The sequence below is a fragment of the Eutrigla gurnardus genome, assembly GCF_963514095.1.
Source record: "Eutrigla gurnardus genome assembly, chromosome: 24".
Taxonomy (NCBI): Eukaryota; Metazoa; Chordata; class Actinopteri; order Perciformes; family Triglidae; genus Eutrigla; species Eutrigla gurnardus.
This window is the reverse complement of record NC_139935.1, coordinates 8,768,396-8,788,091: the sequence shown is the minus strand read 5'-3', so window position 1 is coordinate 8,788,091 and position 19,696 is coordinate 8,768,396. Positions and strand designations below refer to the sequence as shown.

The window sequence follows — 19,696 nt, the reverse complement described above, 5'->3', positions numbered from 1 at the left end:
CACACTAGCATGTGATGAAGTATTTTAGTGGCGATGATGGAGATGCTGCCAGAAACAGAGTTTTACATTTTAGAAGTATTTTATAAGACTGTGAAGGAGAAATATGCTAACATAGACATTATCCCACCGGTCACCTTTGTGACCATAAAACACACTTTTCACCTAATTTTCCATGAAGATTTTCAAAAGTAATGATTGATTATTGAAAAGGGTTAGTAATGACATATGATTTGGATATTTCCATGTCTGGGAAAAATTTGGGATTAAATGGGTTAAGCTAACATTAATGATAACTTTAGCTAGTTAATGTAGTTTATATGGCTGCAGGCCCATTTTCTCTAAATCACAACTTAAAAAGAAGCTAAGCTGTCTGTCTCTCTCCTGTCTCCCTCCATCATCTGCTGTCTGTCTCTCTCCTGTCTCCCTCCATCATCTGCTGTCTGTCTCTCTCCTGTCTCCCTCCATCATCTGCTGTCTGTCTCTCTCCTGTCTCCCTCCATCATCTGCTGTCTGTCTCTCTCCTGTCTCCCTCCATCATCTGCTGTCTGTCTCTCTCTCCATCATCTGCTGTCTGTCTCTCTATTTTCTCCCTCCATCATCTGCTGTCTGTCTCTCTCCTGTCTCCCTCCATCATCTGCTGTCTGTCTCTCTCCTGTCTCCCTCCATCATCTGCTGTCTGTCTCTCTCCTGTCTCCCTCCATCATCTGCTGTCTGTCTCTCTCCTGTCTCCCTCCATCATCTGCTGTCTGTCTCTCTCCTGTCTCCCTCCATCATCTGCCTTCTGTCTCTCTCCTGTCTCCCTCCATCATCTGCTGTCTGTCTCTCTCTCCATCATCTGCTGTCTGTCTCTCTATTTTCTCCCTCCATCATCTGCTGTCTGTCTCTCTCCTGTCTCCCTCCATCATCTGCTGTCTGTCTCTCTCTCCATCATCTGCTGTCTGTCTCTCTCTTGTCTCCCTCCATCATCTGCTGTCTGTCTCTCTCCTGTCTCCCTCCATCATCTGCTATCTGTCTCTCTCTCCTGTCTCTCTCCATCATCTGCTGTCTGTCTCTCTCCTGTCTCCCTCCATCATCTGCTGTCTGTCTCTCTCCTGTCTCCCTCTATCATCTGCTGTCTGTCTCTCTCCTGTCTCCCTCCATCATCTGCTGTCTGTCTCTCTCCTGTCTCCCTCCATCATCTGCTGTCTGTCTCTCTCTTGTCTCCCTCCATCATCTGCTGTCTGTCTCTCTTGTCTCCCTCCATCATCTGCTGTCTGTCTCTCTTGTCTCCCTCCATCATCTGCTGTCTGTCTCTCTTGTCTCCCTCCATCATCTGCTGTCTGTCTCTCTCCTGTCTCCCTCCATCACCTGCTGTCTGTCTCTCCTGTCTCCCTCCATCATCTGCTGTCTGTCTCTCCTGTCTCCCTCCATCATCTGCTGTCTGTCTCTCTTGTCTCCCTCCATCATCTGCTGTCTGTCTCTCTTGTCTCCCTCCATCATCTGCTGTCTGTCTCTCTCCTGTCTCCCTCCATCATCTGCTGTCTGTCTCTCTCCTGTCTCCCTCCATCATCTGCTGTCTGTCTCTCTCCTGTCTCCCTCCATCATCTGCTGTCTGTCTCTCTCCTGTCTCCCTCCATCATCTGCTGTCTGTCTCTCTCCTGTCTCCCTCCATCATCTGCTGTCTGTCTCTCTCCTGTCTCCCACCATCATCTGCTGTCTGTCTCTCTCCTGTCTCCCTCCATCGTCTGCTGTCTGTCTCTCTCCTGTCTCCCTCCATCATCTGCTGTCTGTCTCTCTCCTGTCTCCCTCCATCATCTGCTGTCTGTCTCTCTCCTGTCTCCCTCCATCATCTGCTGTCTGTCTCTCTCCTGTCTCCCTCCATCGTCTGCTGTCTGTCTCTCTCCTGTCTCCCTCCATCATCTGCTGTCTGTCTCTCTCCTGTCTCCCACCATCATCTGCTGTCTGTCTCTCTCCTGTCTCCCTCCATCGTCTGCTGTCTGTCTCTCTCCTGTCTCCCTCCATCATCTGCTGTCTGTCTCTCTCCTGTCTCCCTCCATCGTCTGCTGTCTGTCTCTCTCCTGTCTCCCTCCATCATCTGCTGTCTGTCTCTCTCCTGTCTCCCACCATCATCTGCTGTCTGTCTCTCTCCTGTCTCCCTCCATCGTCTGCTGTCTGTCTCTCTCCTGTCTCCCTCCATCATCTGCTGTCTGTCTCTCTCCTGTCTCCCTCCATCATCTGCTGTCTGTCTCTCTCCTGTCTCCCTCCATCATCTGCTTGTCCTCAGAAGGATGGATAGGAGTGGACACAAACAGGATTTTCAAAGAGCAGTGGTCACATCGACCAGATATTCGCTCTCTTCAACATCATTTGAAAACATGTTTGATGATTTTATTTCATTGAATGAAAACAATATATATGTTTGTGTTTCTCCAGGACTCCAGGTTGAAGGAAATCACAACTCAACAGGTAAATAGAGAAATGAACAAGAGAGAAAGAAAGCAGAATCTTCACTTCTTTCACTGACGACTCTCTTCTTTCTGTTCAGAGCCTGATGATGTCAGGTTGGTGGGAGGAGCCAGTCGCTGTGCTGGAACACTGGAGGTGAGACATCAGGGAGACTGGAGACCAGTGTATGGCTATTACTGGACCCTGAAGGAAGCAGCTGTTGCCTGTAGAGAACTGGACTGTGGCTCTGCTGTTTCTGTAGGATGGAGAGAGTCCTCATACAGACCTGCGTGGAGGATCAGGTCTGACTGTGTTCATTCTGGATCCACTCTGAGGGAGTGTGCAACATCAGTCTCCTCTTCCTCCATCCTGGATCTCACCTGCTCAGGTAAGCCCCTCAGTGACATCATCTATGACATCATCAGTAATGTTGCTGTGTGTCACTGCTGCAGGCTGTGGTGTTCTAAACGTGTTCTGGTGTTACAGTTTATTTCAATTTCTTTGGCTCATCTCTTGAAACTTTGTTAATATTCTCAGAACCTGATTTGTCTAAATAGCTTCCATGTTCCAACACAACACCATAACTCACCTGCAAAAGGTCAGAACTCACTCAAAACATTGAAGTCGTGCTTCAAAACAAAGTTAGTGTCTCATATAAAAAGTCTCTGCCCTCCAAATGAAAAGTTCCTTTGACCTCATGGAAACAATGGTGGTCAGAATGTTGAGATGTTTTTCAGGACGGCAGTGGAGCCTGGAAATGTTCCTTATATCCACATTTCAGGTTTGTCCTATTTCTTTAGTTGACCCTGAATGTTTCCTCTACTAGAATGTTCTGTTTGTCCAGTGAACTGAACACTAAACTGAATACTATCCACATGCTGATTTCATCAGTACAAGTTTCTTTTACAGTATTACACACTGCACTCACGTTTCCATGGAAACGGTTACAGTTGCCCTGTTCATGATGTACCTGAGCAGGTTCCTCCATGTTCAGACATTGTGGTAATTCTGTTGTAGTCCAGCTCTATAAATATGTTTGGTAACAGCCGTACTCATGAATAGCACCTGTCAGCTGACTGGAGATGACGTGTGATTGGTTGATGTAAGATGGGACAAACTCCTCATTGGTTAGTGAAGTTCAAGTTTCTCCTGACAGACAATTTACCAGTTTAGTGGACGTTAGAAAATACTCCATAGTACATAATGATATTCATGGTATATATGCTGACACATTTAGACAGTTAAACGGACTATTAGGGGTGGGAATCTCTTGGCACCTCATGCTTCGATCCGATTACGATTCAGAGGAATGATTCGATTATAAACCGTTTCTCGATGCAACAATTTTTTTGTGTACATTCCCATGCATGATTTAAAATAAATGAAATATGAGTTTGCTACTAAGAGTTTGCTAGTGACTTCCTACTTTTGTGATCATCATAAAAGAAAACCAACAGGTTAATTACCTTCTCTAATATGTTATTAAAGCCCCAGTCGGCAACATTTTTTTGATCATATTCACTGAAGCCGACACTATGCTCCTCGTGCACGTAGATCCTGTTATTTGTTTTGCAAAGATCGACAGCACCCGGCTCATCCTGTCCACTCAGCACCCAGGGCTGTGTTCGTGCACACACAGAGTCCCTCCCCCCTCGGGTCGTACCACTATCACAGGGGGGAGGCGGAGGGAAGTAGCAACAAGCTTCCAATTCCTCGGTTAAAAACCGAAACGTGGAGGTCCAAAACAACCAAGGAAAAGAAAACACTGGTGGAAAAGAAGGAAAAAAAGAGAGATTACGACGGTGCCCGTGATTAAACCAGAGTCAACATCGGACATGCGTTTCAAAGGTGGCGTGATCTAAGGGATTTCAAAGGGCACGGAGTGGAGGGGAAGGAGCTCGGTGGTCGTGGGCGAGGAGCCTGAGAGTTGTAAACAATTTACCAGTTTAGTGGACATTAGAAAATACTCCATACAGTGTTTCCCCTATATGCGCATCGCCACTGCTGGTTTGTCAGCGCCACGGCAAAAAGAAAAAAGAAAAAAAAATCCTGGCCTAATGGTTTGGAGTCACATTCAGACGCTACCTTGAATTTAAAGTTGCTAGCAGGCAGCTAGGTAAACTTGGCAGCGTGATCTGAAGCTTCCTTGGACCCACCAGCCTACTTACGATCTAGAATCTTTGACTGAAAGAGAAACATTATGTTTCTCCGACACGCACAACTAGTACTACGTTGCTATGTTGTTGCGATGTGCTTCTTTATCCTGATTGGATTATCTCCTGTGGCGGTAAACTCTTGGAACATCTGTATCTCGAGCTGTCAGCTGGCTCAGCTGTCATTCTGAAGTTATTGAAGTCCGATGATCCTCACCCAGCATCCACCAAGAAACACATTTCTGATGCATGTATTCCTATGGCGAGATCGAAATTATGTCCTGGTCCCGTTTGAATTGTGCCATGAATTTCACATGTTGTTTGTGGTTTTTAAAGATCATTTTTCATGGAAAAAGAACTCTGTTTGATAATGGTAGTGTAACACCCTTTAGTTACACACACACTGTAATCCCCAATATTTCTAGTTCAACTATGTTGAGCTATACAGTCTGATTGAGTTTTGTAGATGTAGTTCCTTTATTTCACCAGCAGGGTGCGTATTCCACACACGCAAGCGCCGCTCACAGGGCGTACCCACCAAACGCGATGAAACTTCATCGCGCGACAAGATTACATGTAAAGTCAATGCAAAGACGCGATTAGACGCTTCATCGCGCCGGGCGACGCGATGGACACGATAGCGCGATGGACGCGAAAAATTGCTTCATCGCGCCATCGCTTCATCGCGCCATCGCTCGAGTTGAAATAATTGAACTTTTGCGGCGAATTCGCGTGAAGACGCGCCGCGACAGCCTATCAGTGTTGAGATCGTCACCGACGTGCTGACGTACGGACGTCCTGGTGTTCCCTCGCTTTTTGCCGGCTTGCTGCTCCAGTGAAGAAGATGGAGGCGCAGCTCCTGCAGGAGACGGTGGAACTCGCCGAGCTCACGCCGCCTCCGTAGGGTAGCATGCACCCAGAACCGACGTCGGCGCCTAGCCCACAGATGAAGCTGGGAACTTCGCCAGAGTAGATACAGTGCAGCGATGGTGGTTATCTCAGCCATGATCGACGAGAGAATGAAATGGCGGAAGAAATGTTGTTGTTTGGGCGGGCTCGTCGCGCGACGCGATGACGCGATGCCGCGATGCCGCGATGCCGCGATGAGGCGTTTTTTGGCATATTGGACCGGCGTCAAAACTGGAGCGTCTAGCGCGACGCGATTTCATTTGTCGCGCGATTAAATCGCGTTCATCGCGTTTGGTGGGTACGCCCCGTCACGCTCGTAGTTCCTTGTATCCCCTGCTTGTTTCTTTCCTTCACTGATGCCGATGAGGACAGAAACTAGCCGAGAAGAGAGCTTGCTAATGTTAAATAGCTAGACTAAAAGTGGTTAAAACTTTATTTTGTCTTGAGTTATTGATCCGTGAGGTATCCACAATCCGTGAGGAGGTTTTTTTTTGGAGTACCGGACATTACCGGGTTGTTGTGTTTTGTCGAGGAAAAACTCCGGTTGGTTTTATTTTGGTGTATGAAACGATTCTGATGGCGAGCCAGAGCCCAAACCCGAGGAACGTGGAGCAGGACACCGGCTTACATGCGTGGAGGGTGTGACGTCGGAACAGCTCATCGTGCATCTGGAGAAAGCATCTATCACACCATACAGTTAAGACTCAAAAAAAAAATCACACTACCCGGGTAGATGAACAATTACATGAACAATTGCACTACCATACATTAAAGGACTAATACAAAAACTGTGGACACTGACTAAATTGGACATTTGACTATTTTTGGACTTTATTGGACTTTGTTTGTTTATTATTTTGGGCCCATTATTTCATTTGTACTTTGAACAATATTTTTCTTTTTCATTTGCACTTTAAACAACATTTTTGTGAGTTGTAAATTTGTTTATGCTGTTGGTTACAACTGAGGTTTTGAATGGTAAATACCAGGTTGAATTTACTGGGTTTTGATACATAGAGAAGATTATTAATCCAGTTATAGCTGAGCTAATTCAGTGTCGGTATTAAGAGTGGCTTTCCTGCCGATAAAGAATTGTTTTGTTACTCTTTTCTAAACTGTGGTCCACGTCATTTAAATCCTCCTTGAGCGAAACTATTTCTTCTGATTTTGGCCTAACCTTAAAAGTACATGATAGTCACCTTAGCCCATGTACTGTAGACATGTGCTACAGTAGGTTTTGTGTGAGGCCGCTTTGTGAACTACAGCTCTTCGCTGCTCTCGGCGTGAATGATATCCGTCAGTTTGAGCCAGCGATTCCTCGTCATGTCATCGGACGGGAACCGAAAGCATGAACAGCCGTACCTGCTGGAATGGAACATTCAAGAACAAAACACACCGGCATCTTCGTTTGATCGGCACTGAATGGCTGTGAGAAAGGGCGATGACTAGGGCTGTAGCAATACACTAATCTCACGATACGTACATGATATTCAACTCACGATACGATATGTATCACGATATTCAGCCAACAATACGATTCGATTTTAGACGATTCGATTTTATATGATTTGATACACTAACATCATTTTCTGAAGGATTTTAAAGGGACAGTGTAATTTTTGGTAACATCTTTTGAGTGTTCCATTGACTTGGATTGAATTAATAAAAACTGAAAGAATCAATTACACGATATATGGCTCTGACTGGACAGGGATTCTACAGCTTGCAAATGCTGGACAAAATGAATCAAAGATGTGGTGAGAAAATAAGTTACATTTATTGAAGTACAAACTGTAACTTACAAAGCAAGTACACACACACACACGCGCGTGTGCAAGCGCACACACACACACACACACACACAGAGTACGGAGTAGGCTGGCTACGGGGCGGGGGGTGGGGTTTTGGGTGTCTACAGAAACATGGCGTATTCATTTTATGAGGTTATTTACTTATCGATTTATATCGCAGAATTGATCAAATCCCTCATCCCTAGCGATGACGTGACGTCACAAAGCCACGTGTAGTCTTTCTCATTGGGTTTCTCTACAGCCTTAAAACTGAACAATTGCACAACAAACGGTCAAACTCTTCACGTGAACATTTTTAATTTAAATCCACAAACAACATATTTCTAGCAAATAATGACCAGCAAATAATTATTTTAGCTCCATTAATAGAGCTTAATTACAAGCCATTTTCCAGAAAAGCAATGTTGACAGCAATGATCTTTCTTACATTTACCACAAATACTGTTTATATTTGCTTTTTACTTTTAGGTGAAGACGGATCTGAGGAACAAGTTACAGGGAGACCATTTGGCCACTTGTATGCGGATCAGCATAAATGGGCCCCCTATACCCCAATTTAACTACAAAAGACCTTTGGAGCTTCTTTTTGAAAAGCCAAGAAAAATGAAATGCTCAGGTGCAGAGTGTAGCTCTGGCTTCAGCTACTTGTTTTAATAAATCAGGTTCAATCAAGATTGTTACGCTCGGCTCAGGGCACAACACAAAAAGAGACAGAACAACGGTTTCCATAATAATGATGAATAATATTTATTGAATGTAACCGAAGATAGTCTAGGGGTAGAAATGATCTAATGTATGGATGTGTGTCGGTCATATGTAAGTGTTTAAAAGTGGCGTGGAATGCGGTGTGTCAGCAAAGTGTCCTAACGAGAGAGAGAGAGAGAGAGCAAGAGCAAAGGAGGGTGAGGGCTTATATGCCTACACCGGCGCCAGGTGAGGCCAATCACCCCTAAGTACTCTCCGCACTGTAGGCCGTCAACCTGAAGCCGTGTGGCCACCACGAGAAACCGCAGGCGGCCCGCAGGGGGAGATGAGGGCGTCACAAAGATGCCTTGACTCTGTTGGTTGTTAGGTCATATTTGGAAGCTCAATCTGTACGTCCCCCCCCCCAAATGTCACCAGAAGTAGCCATTTAAAGGGTTATTTTTCAAAACTTTCTTCCGGGGGGTTATGCCCCTGGACCACCCTAGCGTTGCTAGGTTACCAACTCTGAGCACCACTGCCATGAATAGATTTAGGGAAAACACATTTAGACAGTTGAATGGACTATTGTACTCACACCATGAAAGAATTCATACATGTTTTGAAGAGAACAACTATTCAACTGATAGACAACATAATTAGTTTTGATCAGCAAGATATGTTCAATCATTAACGGTGCAAATTGTAGATAATTGTACTCTTTTGCATATATGTGCTAAAATATTTGTAATTTGTTTCAAAGAATGAGAAATGATAATCTGTTGTGAAGCAGTGGCCAGTGGTTTGGAGGTTTGCACATGTTGTTTAGTGTAGGGACCTCACCATCAGGACTACAAAAAGCGGCCTACGCAGGCCCAGGAGCCTTCACATGCGGTCAGAACAAAGTGACAAAGGTGATAAAAAACTACAACCGCCATTTTGGCTTTACTTCTCACCCAGGTGCGAAGTGCAACTTCACACAACTGGTGCCCTATTGGCTGACAACCACAAGTACCCCAGGGGGTCCCCGGGAGCAGCCATGAGGCATAAAACCCGGCGCCGCCTTAAAAACGTTCTCTTCCATCGCAACACCACGTTGCAACAGGAGGTGGACTCGTCCACCGCAGCACACCGCTGCAACAGGAGACCAACTTTTAACGTCTGCAGCGTTTCCTTTGTCTTAGGCCACAGTCTTTTCCCAAACTCGCTGGACGAGCAACAGACTGTTCCCCCCCATTTTCCGCGACTCGCCCCTTTTCTTTTACTCGTTTTTGGATCCTGAGAGATCGCAGCACCCGCGCGATTCTTTGTTTGCCTGCAGAAGAGGAACACGAACGGTAACTTTATTTCAGCGACCAGCCGGAAGGATAACTTCTACGACCCGCTCCTGTCTGAAGTCAGCTGACTAAATCGCCAAGCCGTGCAATTCTATTGTTGTCCGCGGAAGGCAGCAACACAAACTGTTTTCTTCATTCGAGTCGATCATCGAGAAGCATTACTGCTACGCCCCGCTCTCGTCTGGACTCAGCCGACTCGTCGCGTCCCCCGCTGCTGCCGTGGACTCGCAAACCACAAGCCGCCGGGGCGTCAAGAAGCACCGCCGCCGCACAAGACGGACTTACGCACATCGACAAAGTAAGAGGCTATCAGTCTGGGCAGAGACATAAGTTTGATAGTGTAGGAGGTGCTTGTAATTCTTGTTAACGTGTTTTAAGTTTTGATCACGGACCGCCGAGCCCGTTGCTTTCTGTGTTGTTGTATTGAATTGCGCGCATTCTCTCTCTTTGTTCCGGCTAACGCACATGTGCACACACATACACCGCCCCCACACGTATCCTCCGCCAGCTGTTTCCGTCTCCGGACGCCAAGGAAATAGCTCCATCTGGTGGCTGTACATGGCTATCTCTCTCTCTCTCTCTCTCTCCCTCTCTCGCTATTCTATCTGACGTCAGCGGCTCCGCCCCTGAACGCTGTGAGGTATAGCTCCACCTGGTGGTCGTGCCCAGGCAACTCTATCTCTCTCTCTCTCTCTCTCTCCACACACACACACACACAACCACACACTCCACGTGTGTCTCTTCCTTTGTTTAGCTTAGCTTTGTGTGTTAGGTAGTTAGGTGATAATGCTTTGTTAATTGCAGTGTTATTGATTGTGATCATTATTACTGATTTTAATAAATCTTATTATATTATAACTAGCGGTCTCTTGTGCTTGTTGTGTATATGTCACTGGATAACAGCAGGTTGTGAAGGCTAGTGCTTGAATTTCACGCGTTTTTAATTGTTCAACTGTTTTTATACTTCTATGCCAATGATCACGATGATTGGCATGTGAGTATAAAACCTTTATATTGAGACTGAATACAGTTTTAGGTTATCTTTTCCCTGATCCCAGGGTGGTGCCCCGTTTATTCATGATTATATCATGATAATATATTAAATATAATTATTGATATCGATAGTCATATTGACATTAACTGTTGATAACCACATCTGCTCCTGCTACTACCCCAACATTAGAAAATATTCATTATCTTTTGAGAATTGTGGCAAAGCAATTGAGAAAAACTGTAAATGATGAACTGATGGTGGAATTGTTTTGAGTCCAGTTTGAATCACTGAATAGTTTCATGACATCTTTTTCTCTGGTGTCTGGTGTCTTTTCTCTCTCTCTATTTGATCTTCTATCATCTCTCCAGACTCTGTCAGGCTGCTGAATGGGACTAGTCTGTGCTCAGGCAGACTGGAGGTGAAGTCCAACCAGTCCAACCAGTGGTGGTCCTCAGTGTGTGAAGCTGACTTTGACCAGCAGGATGCAGAGGTGGTCTGTAGGGAGCTTGGCTGTGGGGCTCCTTCAGTCCTCCAGGGGGCGCTCTATGGAGACGTGGGGGCTCCAACGTGGACCAAAGAGTTCCAGTGTGGAGGCCATGAGTCTGCTCTCCTGGACTGTAGAAGCTCAGGCTCAGATAGAAACACCTGCTCACCTGGCAAAGCTGTTGGACTCACCTGCTCAGGTAGAAGAGGAGCTGCAGCTTTGATCTGGTTCATTTCTGTTCTCATCAAACTCACTTTGCTCTTTGACTGACGACTCTCTTCTTTCTGTTCAGAGCCTGATGATGTCAGGTTGGTGGGAGGAGCCAGTCGCTGTGCTGGAACACTGGAGATGAGACATCAGGGAGACTGGAGACCAGTGTATGGCGGTGGCTGGACCCTGAAGGGAGCAGCTGTTGCCTGTAGAGAGCTGGACTGTGGCTCTGCTGTTTCTGTAGGACGGAGAAAGGAGTCCTCATACAGACCTGTGTGGAGGATCAAGTCTGACTTTGTTCATTCTGGATCCACTCTGAGGGAGTGTGCAACATCATTCTCCTCTTCCTCCATCCTGAATCTCACCTGCTCAGGTAAGCCCCTCAGTGACATCATCTATGACATCCTCTATGACTGTGGTTTTCAAACTAGGGCGTGCCGAGTAGGGCCCTATGATGGAATCACATATTTTGACAATGAAAATGTAATCAACTGTAAAATGTGGAATTTAATTGAATTTATAAAAGTCTTTGTTTTCTCTAATATATATATATATATATATATATATATATAACATTATAAGCGTTTGTCGAAAGAAAAGAGAAAAAACACGTTGAGAGTCTCTCCTGTGTTTTAGTGTAATTAACGGAAACCGCTTCATCCAGTGTCTCTCCTCTCTGTCTGTTTCACAGAGGGGCGGGGCTGACGCACACACACACACACACACACACACACACCCACACACACACACACACAGTGATTGATAGTCATGTCGAAGATGTTTATAATAAGTTTTTTCTGAGTTTTGTCATCAAATGACCCACAAGAATCCATGTGATGAGCAGCTCCAAACACAATCTGACGTTAGAAACACTGAGAAATGAACTGATTCACAACTGATAGTGAAACTTAAATAGCGGCGAGTGGATCGACAGACGCGCTGACTTCAGACACGGTGAAAGTCCATAAATGATTGCTCACACATTTGCATATTTATGCACATGTTCATGGTCTCTGAATAACTAGAATGTTTTAGGGCTGTTGGAACGAACTTCTGGAACCGAATATAATTAGAATAGTAAACAAATCAGTACTATTGGAATGTATACATGTATGTAATGAAATGAGTATATGTTTTGTTAGAAACGTGTTTTTAACACTAGGAAACCTCGTCCTCCTCGTCTTGGCCTGCCCACATAAACGGATGCTTTTGACACATGAAGTCTGATGAACAGTAAAGTTTTCTGAATCACAATCTCACCACAGAAACAGCGACAGCAGCGCACGCAGAAATAACGGCGCGGCAGCGCTCCGTGAAATGAAACAAAGATATGGACGGAGCTCTAGAAGCGATGACGCCATGACAAAGATGCATGCAATGTGGTTGTTTTACTTTCTTCATTCTTACTTATCTAGAAAGCTGTCAGCTGTTGGTAATTCAACATATTCAACATATCTGCTGAATGCACCAAGATATCTGTATGAGAGAAACCTCCACGTGTGCTGCTTCAGGAGTCCTCTGGGCCGACCACCAAGCAGCCTGAAAGGACTCCTTCTTCAGCTCCACAGCTTTCTGAGCCGCTGGTTTCCACCAGCAGGTTCTTTGGTTGCCACCATAGCAGGCACCAAAAGTGGCCACAACTCTGAGCAGCTCAGTCGGGGACTCGTCAGTATCTCCACCCCCACGTGGAGTCCTTCACCCTGAACACCTCCTTACAGGGCTCCAGACTAACTTTATGCATTGGTTGCACTGGTGAGCCTAACTTTTTTTTTTAGGTGCACCAGCACAAAATTCAGGTGCACCCACATTTTTCATCGCGTCGCCTTTAACACCAAAAGGTCACCTTTTCATCGCTCTCCTTTTACATAATGACGCCCCCTTATGGCCTAGGTTAACTGCAGCACCATCAGCACCCAGAGCACCCGTTTTCTCCAGCCAATCTGCACACTGATGCCCAAACGCAGCAAATGCTTGCTTTGTGGCAGCATAAATTCCTCAAGAATAAAAAGATCATACAGGTCACTAGCCTATAGATTGCAAATGGAAAACTGTTTATGTGATCTTAGCCTAGCCTACTTATATTTTTACTTAGGCTATTCATTTTTAATAATATTAGGAATAGGCTACTATACAATTTCCTATTCATGATGTCTCATGCTGTAATGTGGGCCTTCAAACACTGTGCGTGTCCATGCTCCACCCGACATGTCCAATTAACATGTTGACCGGCCTCCCTTTATGCAAAATGCGGCAGTAGACAATAACGCACTCCTTCGTAGAGACTCTTCCACAAACGCACTATTACCGGCCATATTCTGACCGCACTCCCGACAATAAATGCAGTGCATTGAGTCCCTTTCTTCATCGTACATCAGCCAGGGGAATTGCTTCAACCAGTCCTGTCTGAAGGCATATTTTGGGGCTTTTTAATTAATTAATTAATTGTCTTGGGGCCAGGCTTTCTGCCTCTCTTCATTTTCAAAGAAAAGTACCGGCTCAGCTCGCTCGCATTCTTCGAACTGACACAATTTACAGCAGTGAAAAGGACCACAGCCAATCAGAGGCAAGGACCCGCCCGAGCTCTGTCTCTTATTGGTTTAGACCACGTTTCTAAACACAGCTTTATTCTCAGGAAGATAAGAGAGAATCCAAAGTTGTAACTTCTCTGTGTGGAGAGCAACGTTTGTGGAGTCTCTGAGCAGAAGGAACAGAATAGAGGATCTGCAGATGATGATGTGTTTCTGCTTGAAAACATATTGAAAGTGTTGAACAATGGATAACAGTTGTTAGAGTGTATTCATGTAAATGTGATGTAACACTGCTGCAGGCTGTGGTGTTCTAAACATGTTCTGGTGTTACAGTTTATTTCAATTTCTTTGGCTCATCTCTTGAAACTTTGTTAATATTCTCAGAACCTGATTTGTCTAAATAGCTTCCATGTTCCAACACAACACCATAACTCACCTGCAAAAGGTCAGAACTCACTCAAAACATTGAAGTCGTGCTTCAAAACAAAGTTAGTGTCTCATATAAAAAGTCTCTGCCCTCCAAATGAAAAGTTCCTTTGACCTCATGGAAACAATGGTGGTCAGAATGTTGAGATGTTTTTCAGGACGGCAGTGGAGCCTGGAAATGTTCCTTATATCCACATTTCAGGTTTGTCCTATTTCTTTAGTTGACCCTGAATGTTTCCTCTACTAGAATGTTCTGTTTGTCCAGTGAACTGAACACTAAACTGAATACTATCCACATGCTGATTTCATCAGTACAAGTTTCTTTTACAGTATTACACACTGCACTCACATTTCCATGGAAACGGTTGCGTGGCAAAGCAGTTTCCCCTTGGGGATCAATAAAGTTTTCTAATCTAATCTACTCATTTGCATATATGTGCTAAAACATTTGCAATTTGTCTAAAAGAATGAGAAATGATAATCTGTTGTGAAGCAGTGGCCAGTGGTTTGGAGGTTTACACATGTTGTTTAGAAAATATTCGTTATCTTTTGAGAATTGTGGCAAAGCAATTAGAAAAACTGTAAATGATGAACTGATGGTGGAATTGTTTTGAGTCCAGTTTGAATCACTGAATAGTTTCATGACATCTTTTTCTCTGGTGTCTTGTGTCTTTTCTCTCTCTCTATTTGATCTTCTATCATCTCTCCAGACTCTGTCAGGCTGCTGAATGGGACTAGTCTGTGCTCAGGCAGACTGGAGGTGAAGTCCAACCAGTCCAACCAGTGGTGGTCCTCAGTGTGTGAAGCTGACTTTGACCAGCAGGATGCAGAGGTGGTCTGTAGGGAGCTTGGCTGTGGGGCTCCTTCAGTCCTCCAGGGGGCGCTCTATGGAGACGTGGGGGCTCCAACGTGGACCAAAGAGTTCCAGTGTGGAGGCCATGAGTCTGCTCTCCTGGACTGTAGAAGCTCAGGCTCAGATAGAAACACCTGCTCACCTGGCAAAGCTGTTGGACTCACCTGCTCAGGTAGAAGAGGAGCTGCAGCTTTGATCTGGTTCATTTCTGTTCTCATCAAACTCACTTTGCTCTTTGACTGACGACTCTCTTCTTTCTGTTCAGAGCCTGTCAGGTTGGTGGGAGGAGCCAGTCGCTGTGCTGGAACACTGGAGGTGAGACATCAGGGAGACTGGAGACCAGTGTATGGCTATGTCTGGACCCTGAAGGAAGCAGCTGTTGCCTGTAGAGAGCTGGACTGTGGCTCTGCTGTTTCTGTAGGACGGAGAAAGGAGTCCTCAGACAGACCTGTGTGGAGGATCAGGTCTGACTGTGTTCATTCTGGATCCACGCTGAGGGAGTGTGCAACATCATTCTCCTCTTCCTCCATCCTGAATCTCACCTGCTCAGGTAAGCCCCTCAGTGACATCATCTATGACATCATCTATGACAGCAGTGTTCCCAGTATGTTCCTTCCTCTGTCCCAGTGACAGTCAGTGGTTTCCACTGGACTGAACTGTAAAGTTCTCCAGGACAATGACGTCCTAGAATGTAGAGAAGTGGGCTAGTTTCTGGAAGCTTCAGACCCTCCATAGACTGCTGAGCTTCACCTGGCAGGACACACCTGTCTGTCTGTCTGTCTGTCTGTCTGTCTGTCTGTCTGTCTGTCTGTCCTTTCAGTAGAGAACTACAAACAGGAAGTAGGACCATATAACAGCTGTGCTCAGGTCATTTCACTGGCTTCCAGTCCATTTTAGAATTGATTTGTTCATGTTAATGGTGTTTTTAAGACCCTACATGGTCTGGGACCCCAATATCTCTCTGACAGGCTTGTGAGGTACCAAGCAGCCAGACCTCTCAGGTGGTCTAGAACAGGCCGTCTGGTTATTCCCCGGCTCTCCAGGAAAACTGGTGAAAGTGCCTTTAGCTTTTCATCATGGTGGGTGAGCCCCGATGCTGTTGTCCTTTTAAACTAAACTGGAAACATTCCTTTCTAGCGGCACCGTCCAGGGGCCCGTTCCAGAAAGCAGGCTCAACCAACTCTGAACTGAACCCTGAACTCTGAGTCAACCAACTCTGAGTTTTCTGTTCCAGAACAGCTGTTCTGAATTAGTTCAGTCAACTCTGAAGATGTAAACTCTGAGTTACACGCGTGCCTGCCGACTCTATAAAGCCATCATCAATGGAGCTCTGATACTACGATTCACCATGGCAACCGGGAGAGAGTAAGAGATATTACTGAGTGTTTATGTAGAAAAGGAGGTCATCCTTAGAAAGCGGAGCTACGTAACTGCATCAAAATAGAGACAGTTGGCGTGGCAGATAATCACTGCCTGACTTAATGTGTATAAATGAATGAAACAGTCGATTGATCTAAAGGTGATAAGTCTTTACTTACAGTCCCACAGCGTGACACTGGTGTAACAGTTAGCAACGCTGTCTACGGTTCAGGCGACAGAGGTTCAACTCCCGTGGTTCACAAAGTAGCGCAGTGAGCAAATAATCATTTTCATATCGGTGTAATCCCCCCAGGCACAAAAAGAAAGTGGCTGCAGCTGAAAATTAAGCATAAGAATATTGCACAAATATGTAGACTAAGGCATATGATTTTAATCATATTGCACATATTAAACAGTAAATATAAGCGGCTATTTCAACAAAGAAATGTCCTTTTTCAGAAAACTCCCGTTCGCAAAAAATCTAGAGCTCTGCAAAGAATCTGGATTATGTCCACGATATGAAATGTTGAAAATGTCTGAGAATATTGTTTAGATATGTGATCGGTAGGAAAAACGGTAATTTCCTTCTAAGTAATCAAAATCCTCTCCCGACGTAAAGCTGCTAGAATCACTTTTATTTCCATATCGATGGTTGACGAGGAAAGGACGGACATTGTTTTCAGTTGGTTCAGATTTCGGAAAAAGGCAGACATGTAGGAGAAACTCAGGGTTTGTTGAAGCAAACCTGCCAGCGAGCAGGTTAGGTTCACAGAGTTGGTTACTATGGTAACTGACCTAAAGGTTGAGTTCACTCTCTCTCTGGAACGGAAAACTCAGAGTTTCCCTCTTCTCAGGGTTAACAAACTCAGAGTTTCAGGAAAACCTGCTTTCTGGAACGAGCCCCAGGAGTCTGGTTGAAGGTCTGGATTATTACTTTCATTGTGTTCTTTCTTTTTATTGGTTTTAACCTAAATGTCACCTGTTGCTTTTACTATTCTTTATTTATCCTTTATCTTTTTATTGACTTGTCTTATAGATTCTAACTAGTTGGTTGCTTCTTTTCATGTATTTTTACTCCTACTTTGTAAAGAATTTGATTCACATGAATCATTTAACACATCTGGTGCTTTTATGCAAGGACCTACAGACACCCTGTGCTCAAAGAAAATATCCTCAGTAATTATGAGACATGGGATGGCTCTAATTAATTTCTTGACCTGAACCTTTAGCCAGGCCCAGCTCCATCTGCACCTCAGCCCTGACGCTAGCTGTGCTACATAGATAGCGTCTTCCTCTTTGAGCTCTCATTCTGGAAAAGAACTGTCCAGATTAAGGATCGACCGATATAGATTTTTTAGGGCCGATGCCGATACCGATTTTCTGATCATCAGTCTTGGCCGATGACCGATACGGCCTGCCAATTTTCTTGAGCTGATATTTGGAGCCAATATTACTTTTGCTCCCTGAATTTGCATGTTAAAAATGACACTGATAACAAATATTACAAGTGTCAATTTAAGATGGAATATTTATTGAACTTAAAAAAGGTGAGTTAGAACAAGAACAAGTAGTAGATAAACAAATTTAACAAATATTAACAGCAGGTGAGGTAGAACAAGTAAAGTGCTGAAAAAGTGTCAGCCAGTGCTGCAGGAGTCGTCTCGCTGAAATGCTGCCACACTGGATTGGTTTTCTGAGTCTCTGCCTTTTCTTTAAAAAGAATCAACAAAAGCACATATCAGTGTCAATCTCTGGTGCAATCATCTTACATTCATATCACCTACATTATGTTTGCATCATATGAAAGGTGGATATGGTGAACTTTACAAGGGGGAAAGGCTTCCACATCTACAACACAGTCTTGATGCATTGCTTGCTGACATATTATGAAACAGATATAATCAGATCACTAAATTACTTTTGTCAACACATTTTAATAATTTACGAAAACAATAAACCTGAAAGCCATCAAAATAAAATGCTCTATTTGTAATTTAAGACTGCCATGTTTTTTTTCTACACAAAATAAAATGAGCATGTCTTCGGCTACTAGGCAACACCTAGTATGCAGAGACAACACACTAATAATAATAGGTCTGAACGAAAATGCAAAAAAAAAAAAAGCTGCCAGCAACCTCAGAACATTAAGTAGCAGAGGAAAGTAACTTGATGTCAGATGCACATTAAACAACAGACTGTTTCTGTTCTAAACTGCACAACGTTAACATGGATACATATTCAACAAAGTATATAAACATTCTCTCAAAGGTAACGCTCTCCGTCAGTCAGCTCATATATGGCTGCGAGACGTGTGTCCCACGCATGCGCACACAAACACACCATGCACCCAACCTTCCCAATCTTACTTTATTTTACGAAAATAGTTCACCGAAACGTGTTTCTGAAAACATTTTAGGCGAGAAATAAGCTATGCAGTTGCTGAATCTGTCTTTATTTTAGATCGACAATGCTCAGTTTAAAAAAAAAGCTTGCGGGAGGCGCCGTCTCTCGAAACTCGCCGCGATGGCATTACAGGGCTTCTTACATAGACAATGAATGGAAACGTCCCGCTCCGGGAAAAACGATCAGCCAAAACAGCAGTCCGCATCGGCCGACACCGATACGTTCAAAAAATGTAAAAATCGGCCGATAGTATCGGTCAGCCGATAGTCCAGTCCCTAGTCCAGATATTATCTGCTGGGTCAGCGCTCCTTCTTCATCATGACCTCTGAACTGACGTTGATTGTAGGCTAACGTTAATACACAATTCAGTCACGTTAGCTGACGTGCTAACTAGCTGACCAGCTTTCCATTATAAACTTGTTGGAAAAGGTAACGTTAGGAAAAAGGAATCACGACACACTTAAACTTCATTTAACATTAAACAGTGTATTATATCGTTGGCAGATAACGAGACTTACCTCAAAGCGAGTATCATTGAAAAGTGAAGAAGACGACGATGCCGTTATCTTGACGTTCCACCAAAGATATTTTATTGTGAAGGAGATCACACTCTGATACGCCAATAGTCTCACTCCAGTCTATGTGAAATTATGCCAACGACCCCCCCCCCCCCCCCCCCCCCTTTGGATCTACACGATTCACATGAATGACATATTTGGACTGAAAACGGTGAATTTTTCTGAAAAATATTCTATTCAATGCATTATGTAAAATAACATTCTGTTATATTAAAACGTATCAAAATATTGGTTGGAACAAGTCTGTCTTTCCCAAACTTTGGTTGTGACTTGTCCTTATCGTCCCGATGCAACCTTCCGCCCTCGTGCACACATCAAACTGTGCAGCTCTAATGTGATCATCACAGGTTAGCGGCTGCATGAGGACCATGAGGGAGAACATGGACGTCCCCACTATTCTGCAACAGCAGTGCTGTGTGAAGAGAGTGCAACACATTTCTTTGTCACACGGCTGATATGGTGTTAACGTGGCACAGTTGGTGTCTCCATGCCTTATTACGTGGAGCATCCACAGTTAGTGAAGTGTTGTGTTGTCTGCTTGTGGAC

General features: G+C 44.5%; 1 protein-coding gene across 1 annotated transcript in view; it reads left to right on the top strand.

Moving 5' to 3' along the window:
- The window catches only part of LOC311010051 (scavenger receptor cysteine-rich type 1 protein M130-like), a gene marked incomplete at its 3' end in the record, with an annotated part of 294,749 nt that overhangs the window by 8,598 nt on the left and 266,455 nt on the right, over nucleotides 1-19,696 (top strand). Inside the window, exons 2-7 of the mRNA XM_084004529.1 lie at nucleotides 2,413-2,445; nucleotides 2,525-2,812; nucleotides 10,678-10,992; nucleotides 11,086-11,376; nucleotides 14,668-14,982; nucleotides 15,076-15,360. Coding sequence (XP_083860655.1) covers nucleotides 2,413-2,445; nucleotides 2,525-2,812; nucleotides 10,678-10,992; nucleotides 11,086-11,376; nucleotides 14,668-14,982; nucleotides 15,076-15,360 — 1,527 coding nt within the window. The remainder of the gene's footprint in view (nucleotides 1-2,412; nucleotides 2,446-2,524; nucleotides 2,813-10,677; nucleotides 10,993-11,085; nucleotides 11,377-14,667; nucleotides 14,983-15,075; nucleotides 15,361-19,696) is intronic.